The sequence below is a fragment of the Cynara cardunculus genome (genome assembly GCF_001531365.2).
Source record: "Cynara cardunculus var. scolymus isolate 2C chromosome LG 3, CcrdV1, whole genome shotgun sequence".
Lineage (NCBI taxonomy): Eukaryota > Viridiplantae > Streptophyta > Magnoliopsida > Asterales > Asteraceae > Cynara > Cynara cardunculus.
In genome coordinates this window covers 35,092,236-35,099,962 of record NC_037530.1, presented here as the reverse complement: position 1 = coordinate 35,099,962, position 7,727 = coordinate 35,092,236, and the positions used below count along the sequence as shown (strand labels likewise).

At 37.8% G+C, this 7,727-nt stretch overlaps 1 protein-coding gene across 3 annotated transcripts; it reads left to right on the top strand.

Annotated features, from left to right (window-relative positions):
• The first annotated feature begins 1,587 nt into the window (after nt 1–1,587).
• LOC112509979 (transcription factor GTE10-like) lies at nt 1,588–6,336 on the top strand. 3 transcript variants are annotated; one of them, XM_025115222.1, is made up of 11 exons: nt 1,588–1,991; nt 2,142–3,477; nt 3,599–3,644; nt 3,737–3,892; nt 4,698–4,747; nt 4,868–4,922; nt 5,027–5,107; nt 5,192–5,307; nt 5,383–5,449; nt 5,562–5,692; nt 5,765–6,336. In XM_025115222.1, the coding sequence occupies exons 2-11, from the start codon at nt 2,209–2,211 to the stop codon at nt 6,029–6,031; spliced, it is 2,238 nt and encodes a 745-aa protein (XP_024970990.1). In that variant the 5' UTR covers nt 1,588–1,991; nt 2,142–2,208; the 3' UTR covers nt 6,032–6,336. The 3 variants fall into 3 exon arrangements, with proteins under 3 accessions (XP_024970990.1, XP_024970988.1, XP_024970989.1); XM_025115220.1 differs by having other exon boundaries at nt 4,680–4,747; XM_025115221.1 differs by having other exon boundaries at nt 2,134–3,477; nt 4,680–4,747.
• The last annotated feature ends 1,391 nt before the right edge of the window (nt 6,337–7,727 follow it).

The following is a 7,727-nucleotide window of genomic DNA, read 5'->3' as shown; positions in this document are numbered from 1 at the left end:
GTTTTTGATTCATGTTTTTGAAAAATTGAAATTGAAATTGAAATTGAAATTGATAATAAATTTAAGGATAACAATAGATTTCTCACAATAAATATAACCTTTTCAAATGTACGAATAAAAAGCCCAATTTTCATTGTGAGGCCCATTATCGTTTATCGTATGATAACATTGATAAGTGGTTCATTGTATTTTTACTCAATTTAATCATATTAGTATGGGAACTGCATATTGTGCGGTAGTATGGGTATTTTGATTAATGATTTGAGTATTGTCTATATAAATATATATTAATTGTTAATAGAATCATCAACAAATCGTATTCAAATAATTCGAAAAAGTTATATAATATATAGTTAGTGACTTCAAATCTTTATAACCCAATAGAGATAAAATTATAATGCAATCAAAATCACAACATGAACATACAAAAAATTATAGTACGACTAAACTTACGATAAAAACATACTTAAAAATATAATCTAATCAAAATCATGATACAAATATACACAACATTCTAATACACTCTAAATTACAAAACAAACTTGCATAAAACCTATATATTTATGCAACTCATCACATTTGTAGAACCAATACAGTCCAATCAATTGAGATATTTATGGAAATGATGAGAGTTCATTTATTATGATTTGAATATTTATGTAAGATGACTAAGGTTCATTAATTGTGATCAATACTTTATATTAGAAAATAATCAAAACTTTTATGAAATCACATATTTATCAAATTAAATGTACGGTTGAAATTAAGTCTTATTGGTTGTACAAATGTAAATGGTTACATAACAACTCACCTATATATGTGTATGTGTGTGTGTGTAACACCTTCAATTATGGAAAGAACGACTAATTAAAAATCTTGAACAATAAAACTAGATTTAACACAACAAGAGGCTCCATGGAGACATGTGACAAAGAACACATGGAGAAAGGGTTTCATGTGGATCTACAACGACGAGTATAGAGGAGGGCCTGCAGATGCAGAACCAAGCAAGAGGGAGGGATGCAAATGGAGTCACGGTTCGGTTCAAGAACCCATATCTGTTTCCTCTTTCTATGTTTTTTTGTTTTGTCTCGTGTTTATTTTTTATATATGCTAAGAAAACCATTTCTGTCTCTTCCTTCTTTTTATGATCTAAGTTTTAGATTTTATATCATAAATAATTCTAAGAATGAATTTATGATTCTATATCACAAATTAGATTCTTTAGATATACGTTTATGTTTTTTAATCTTGATTTTAATGTTCGTTTATTAAAACTAAACTTATATTGTTGATATTTAAGTAAATAAAAAAAAACTATTAAAATAAAGAAAATGATAAAATAAGAATTTTATTTTATGTATTTTACAAATCATATGGATAAAATCCGTAATTTACTCTACTGTGTCATTTAGAAGAAAAGTATCAACACCGACTCCAGAAGAGAGCGAAGATAGGCCACAAGATTGGAAACAAAGTCAAACATTTTAACGGTCGAGATTCGCTCAAAGAGACGCACAATCTCTCTGTAATTGTATAGATATATGTGCGAGTGTTTTTTTCTTGATCACGCGCGTTTTATCGATTCGCCAGCGAGGGAGGGGTTTTTCTAGGGTTTCAAGAACAGACCCTACCTCTGTATCCGATTCCAATTTTGTTTTCCTTTTCCTTTATTTGCTCATAGATCCACGTTTTGAATTGGATTCTTTGAATACATTATCCAGTGTTTCAATTTGCATTCATTTCTGTTGTTTCTTTAATTCGTTGCTTATTCGATCTAGTGTTGTTTTAGTCGGCGGTCTCTAGGGTTTGATATCGCTATCTGATTCTTACAACTTTTTGATGCATCTCTTTGAATTGTTCTCGATCTGGATCGACGTTGACGAATCTCGTCGCTTCGGGTAACTGTTGAAAGATGTTGACTTCGATTCCTTGGATCAAGGGGTAAAGCTTGGCGAATCTTATTGGCTTGCTCAGTGAATGCTTTCGAGGTTAGGGTCCTCAATTCTATTTGTTTGCTTTTACTTTTGAACGAGTGTCAAACAATCCCTAGATAGAACATTCATTATATAAAGCTTCTCTCGAGTCTGAATCTGAACCCTATGAAGAAGATGGACATTTTATGTGTTTTAGCTATGCAGGATTTTTTCCGAATTGGTGAAAGGCATTTCATATGGGACTTGATTGTTGCACCTCTTGGGGCTTCTTATGGCACCTACTATTTCTATAGAGTTTGCTGGACATAGAGAGTCAAAGAAGCTCTCACAAAAAGTTGTCTCACAGATGATGGGGAAAACTAGAAAAGTTTCTAAAGGGTACCCAAGGGGGTTTGTTCCTGACTACCGCCATGCCGTTGAGACCATGGCTGAATCAGAAGACTTTGGCGGATCAGGGTGGCTTAATGCCGGGATCACTGCTTCGGAAGAACTCCGTGCCCCCAAAAGGAAATGCATTAGTTTGACTGGAGATGCATCCGAACAGTTTGGGGTCCCTTTCCAAGTTTTATCTTTGTCAAAATTGTCTAGTTTTCAGAGGAAGGATTTGACCATGAGGTTGAAACATGAGCTTGAACAAGTTAGGACATATCAGAAGGAAATTGCTAAGGTTAGCTCTGGTGATGTGGCTTTGTTTCCTTCCAGTAAACCCGTGTCCCGTGGCATGAAGCGGGCTCCACCTCCTGGGCAGAATGCTGGGGGTCGCGCGAAGAAACAAGCATCAGGTCGTCTTGACCCTGTAAACAAGGCGTTGCCACCGGTCTCTGGGAATGCGATGTTGATGAAACAGTGCGATACACTGCTGAATCGGTTGATCGGGCATACTTATGGTTGGGTCTTTAAGGTTCCTGTAGATGTGGTAGCCTTAAAAATTCCTGATTACTATACTGTCATTAAACATCCGATGGATTTGGGGACTGTGAGAACTAAGTTAACTTCAGGTAAGTATGCTGATCCATGGGGTTTTGCAGCTGATGTTAGGCTGACATTTTCAAATGCACTCACTTATAATCCTCGTGGAAATGATGTGCATATGATGGCTGAAACAATAAGTAAGTTTTTTGAAGTGAGATGGAAACCAATCGAGAAAAAGCTATCACCGGCCGCAGAGGCAGTAGCTTCTCCAAAACAGGCTGTGCTCATGGAAACTGTAACTGCTGTACCCATTTCTCCTATTGAAAAAAAGAAGAGGGCATCAGTTGACAGTGAAATTAAGCAAGTACCAGCTAAGAGAGTCATGTCTGATGTTGAAAAGCACAAACTAAGCTCAGAATTGGAGGAGTTACTAGCAGATTTGCCTGAAAGCATTATTGATTTTCTTAAAGAGAACAGTTCCAACGGAAACCAAACAACTGAGGATGAGATTGAGATTGATATTGATACTCTCAGTAGTGATACACTGTTAAAATTGAGGAGCCTTCTAGATGAATATGTGGCAGACAAACAGAAAAACACGGTAAAAGCGGAAACTTCTGAAATTGAGGTACACTTGTCCACTTTTACTGCCCCACCCTCGCGCACACACTTAGAAGTAAATATGGCAAGATAACACACATACAAGAAGCGGAATATCAGTGATGTATTTTATTTCTATGTCATGGCAGCGTCACGAGTTGGGGTTCAGCAATTCATTGATGCAACCCTGCAAAGGTTGTATCTCCATCAAAACTTAGATCTAAAGTGCCTTTATGAGGAGGTTTTTTTTTGCTGATTTTTCATTTCTTGTTAATTGTAATTTGTAGCTAATGACCGTAACAAAGAGGATTTAGACATTGATGGAAATGATTTGCCAATCTCAACTATCTCTCCTATGGTGCTAGAGAAAGATTCAGCTGTCAGAAAAAGTAAAGGCAGTAATTCAAGTAGCTCCAGTAGTGAAGATGGATCGTCCTCTGGTGGTTTGTGTTATTGTGATCCCTTTAAGTTCTCATTTGTGAACTGTTATATCCTCATTTCTTGTGCATTAGTCCTACAGTTCCTTCATGTAATTATGGTCGCCTGTTTTGTGATTTGTGCTTCCTGTCCCCTTGTATGTGCTACTTATTTCCGTTGTTGTCAGTTTACTTGTGCACCCACTCTCATCAATATATTACTCGCTTGTTGTATCTATTTGTTCCGCAAGCTGGGGTCTTTAAGGAAATAACCTCTCTACCCGTCGGGGTAGTGGTAAGGACTGCCTACTTCTTACCCTCCCCAGACCCTACGTCTATCCCACTGGGTCTGTTTCGTTTCGTTTGGTTTATTTGAGTTGGTGGGAAGCATGCAATTATGGTCTTCATGTTTGTGGATTGTGGACTTGCCTACATTCATGAGTTTTGTAGATCCATCTTGTGATGGATGCTACTTTGATTGTGATTGCTCATTTTCTGTTTTGAACTATCTCATCTTATTTGCTGCTTGGTGTCCTTATTCATTTCATACCATAAATGCAGCTCCAAACTCATTGTTTGATACGATATCTAACCATGATGTTTTAATCGTCCATGCACATCTCACATTTGGTTCTTGTGAATTTTCTGCGATCGACATGTCTTTAGGACAGATGCATGCGTCATGCAGCTTGTAGTGGTGATAGGGTTCAAACTTGCCTTCTTTTGTTTGTAATTTTCTATGCATGTTATGTGTATTGGTGAGGTCAGATTTAGCCTGAAAAGGGTTCTTTTTTGGCTCTTTTTCCATAATCAGATTCTGGCACTTCTACAGGCAGTGATGCTGATGATGCCAAAGCGTCTGCTGTTGTGAATAATGTGAAGGTATGTTCTTCACATGCCAGCTTATGCTGGTATATCATTTCTTAGTCGAAAGCAGTGCAACTGAAGTTTAAATGCTTCCCATCTGGCTCTTGACGCTTTTTCTGCTCATTCTTACGTTAGTTGACATTGGGCTCTGAAAGGATAGCTATCCCGAGTGCCACTGAACCTGAAAACCGTGAGTACAATATATCAAATCTGCAGCAATTTTTGCAAGTAGTTATTATGAATGATGGTACGCTCTTGGATGTTATTAAATTATGTGGCCATGTGGGTTTCCAGAATCCGCAAACGGGGTGAGCCAAGTTGAGCAGAAGTCTCGGTCCAACCCCATTTCTGGTGAAGTTGATGATCGTCAAGAGGGTAAGCAATGAAACCATGAAGAAACTGTGTGCTGTTAGTTTCACAGCATCTTCTCACCCCCAGTGCTATAATAAAACATTTTAGGGGAGAGTGCTCAATCCGAGAGGCAAGTCTCTCCCGTGAAGCTCTATCGTGCAGCTCTTTTGAAAAGCCGTTTTGCTGACACCATACTGAAGGCTCAAGAAAAGACTACTGGAAAGGTAGTAATTCGAAGCTAATCACTTGCTTAACTGATTCAATTTTATTCCGACCTGATATAACTTTGGACGTTTCAGGGAGAGAAGCAGGATCCTGAAAGATCGAGACTTGAGAAGGTGGAGTTAGAAAAGCGAAGAAGAGCAGGTTTGGTGTAGCACATCAAAGAATATGTGCATTGCTGCTCATCATTTTACTTTGTTTTTTTTGATGTTGTATCTTGTAGCTATGGTTAATTTTTGAAGTTCATGATGTTTAGAAAAAGCTCGGTTACAAGCAGAAGCGAAGGCTGCAGAAGAGGCACGAAGAAAGGCTGAAGCAGAAGCAGCAGCTGAAGCCAAGAGGAAGAGAGAAGTTGAGAGGGAAGCAGCACGTCAAGCTCTACAAAAGGTATATTGGAAAGCTCAGTTGGCTCTCGGAATAGAATGATGATTTCTAATGTTAAATTTTTATTGTGGTTAGATGGAGAAGACAGTTGATATCGATGAGAATTCCCAGTTTTTGGAGGATTTGGAATTGCTTCAGGCTGCACCTATGGAGCCTTTAATAGATGAAACAAGCCCGGTTCATTCTCTAGATCCTTTGGGGAGTTTTAAGTTCCAGGGAAATAGTAATCCTCTGGAGCAACTTGGTTTGTACATGAAGGATGATGATGAAGAAGAGGAAGAAGTCAAACCAGATGCTGCTCCAGCTTTGATCGATGATCCCGAGGAAGGAGAGATTGATTGAGAGTGGGTTTGTATGGTTTTGCTGGGCTTCTTTTGGTGCTTTCCATTGTATAAAAAGAGAGGATTCTTTCAGCAGCAGCTACTGAAGGTACAAGATTTCGAGTGGGGAAAACAAGTTTTCTTTGTTGTTTTTTTGTGCATTTCTGCAATTTACACTGGATACAAATCAAAGTGTTGGGACTTTATATTGGGAAAAACAGAAATAGTCCCAAATGAAAGTGATGCCTTCTTGTGATGTGAGAGCTGGTTTTTAAGGTTATAAAGCTACATGGTCTTCCCCTACAGAAAGAGGAAAGAATTGGTTCTGGTTGTTTTTAGGTTCAAACCATGACCATTTGTTCATCGATAGCTAGCAGGTGCACGTTGTCATGTTATTTGCAAAGAATATAAATGAAATAAACACAACTTCATCGGCAATTGTGTGTTTGGTACGTGAGGCAGGACATGATATAATAAAAAACTTGTGTTCAGGATAGGACTTTGTGGGGGGGGGGGGGGGGCCAAAATGCATTTTTACAGCCCAACAAAATAGGTGAAACAAAAATAAGGGAGATTTGGGTAAAGTTGGGATCAATTGGACATTTTTTTGAGGAAGAGAAACTAGGATGGATGTTTTTTTCATTTGATATGTGCTGACTGGATGCTTACTCGTGTGATCAATCAATAGACTGCAAATTACGGCTTACGTCACTTGTCTATCCCGTTCAGTCCTATCTATGTATCTAAAACATCCAAAAAATGAATTATGTAAGGTTTGTACCCGTCTACTGATGTGAGAAACTGAGGAATCAAGTGTCAAAAATTTCACTTGTTCACGAATAATCGGCATTCAGATGAGATTAGAAATAACAGTGTTGAGGTTAGAAATAACAGTGTCAGAGCAACATATCAGAAAGTGTAACTAAGAAGTTGTTTGGTTGTTTTCCATTAAGTTATACAGATTAAGCTAAGTTGCTTTATTTTATTGTATAAAATATGTTGGGTCCACCATAAAAAGAGAAGGGCCTTTGTTCACGAATAATAGGCATTCAGGTGAGGTAACGAGGGCGGCTGAATTTAGAATCTGAAAGTGAAATATATGACGGTAAAAGCTAATGGTGAAAGCAATGCTTGATAGATTATTAGAGGTGACGTTTACCAAATGTTTACCAAAGTAAGTGCTTACCAAGTCACTTTACTTTACTAGATGAATATGATAATGACTAAAAATCTTACCCGATAAGAGCAAAGACAATAATCGCGAGCTTTACCCGGTAAGTGAGAACGAATACTCTTACCGGGATAAATTGCTGCATACGATGCGTTTTAGTGAATATAATCTTACCTGGTAAGTAAGCGATAGTGTTGAATTTTACCGGTAAGTGCTTACCGGGTAAGTGTTTAGGTAAACGGCCCCCGTCATCTTCCAGTTTTTCATCATAATCTGGGCTGCGGCCTGCAACAACCCAAAAACTGATTTGAGAATTCAGAGTTGAACAATGTATTCATGAGGTTTAAGAAAACTTAATTGGGAGCACATAAAAGTTCCTGCAAGTCAATAACCCCCTTCCATTGAAACATCATCACCAAAAGTAAGAGCATGTCCTAATAACTCAATCTACAATGTAAGTTAAGCAGGTATACACACGGAAGGGGGGGGGATTAAGATGTATATAGACTTGACCTCTACCCTAAAGAGTAAAATGGTTGTTTCTTGG

Coding starts and splice junctions, on each gene's coding strand:
- LOC112509979 (XM_025115220.1), top strand. CDS start 2,209: ATGGCACCTACTATTTCTATAGAGTTTGCTGGACATAGAGAGTCAAAG. Junction 5,308..5,382: donor AAGAAAAGACTACTGGAAAG/GTAGTAATTCGA, acceptor TGGACGTTTCAG/GGAGAGAAGCAGGATCCTGA. Junction 5,693..5,764: donor CACGTCAAGCTCTACAAAAG/GTATATTGGAAA, acceptor TATTGTGGTTAG/ATGGAGAAGACAGTTGATAT.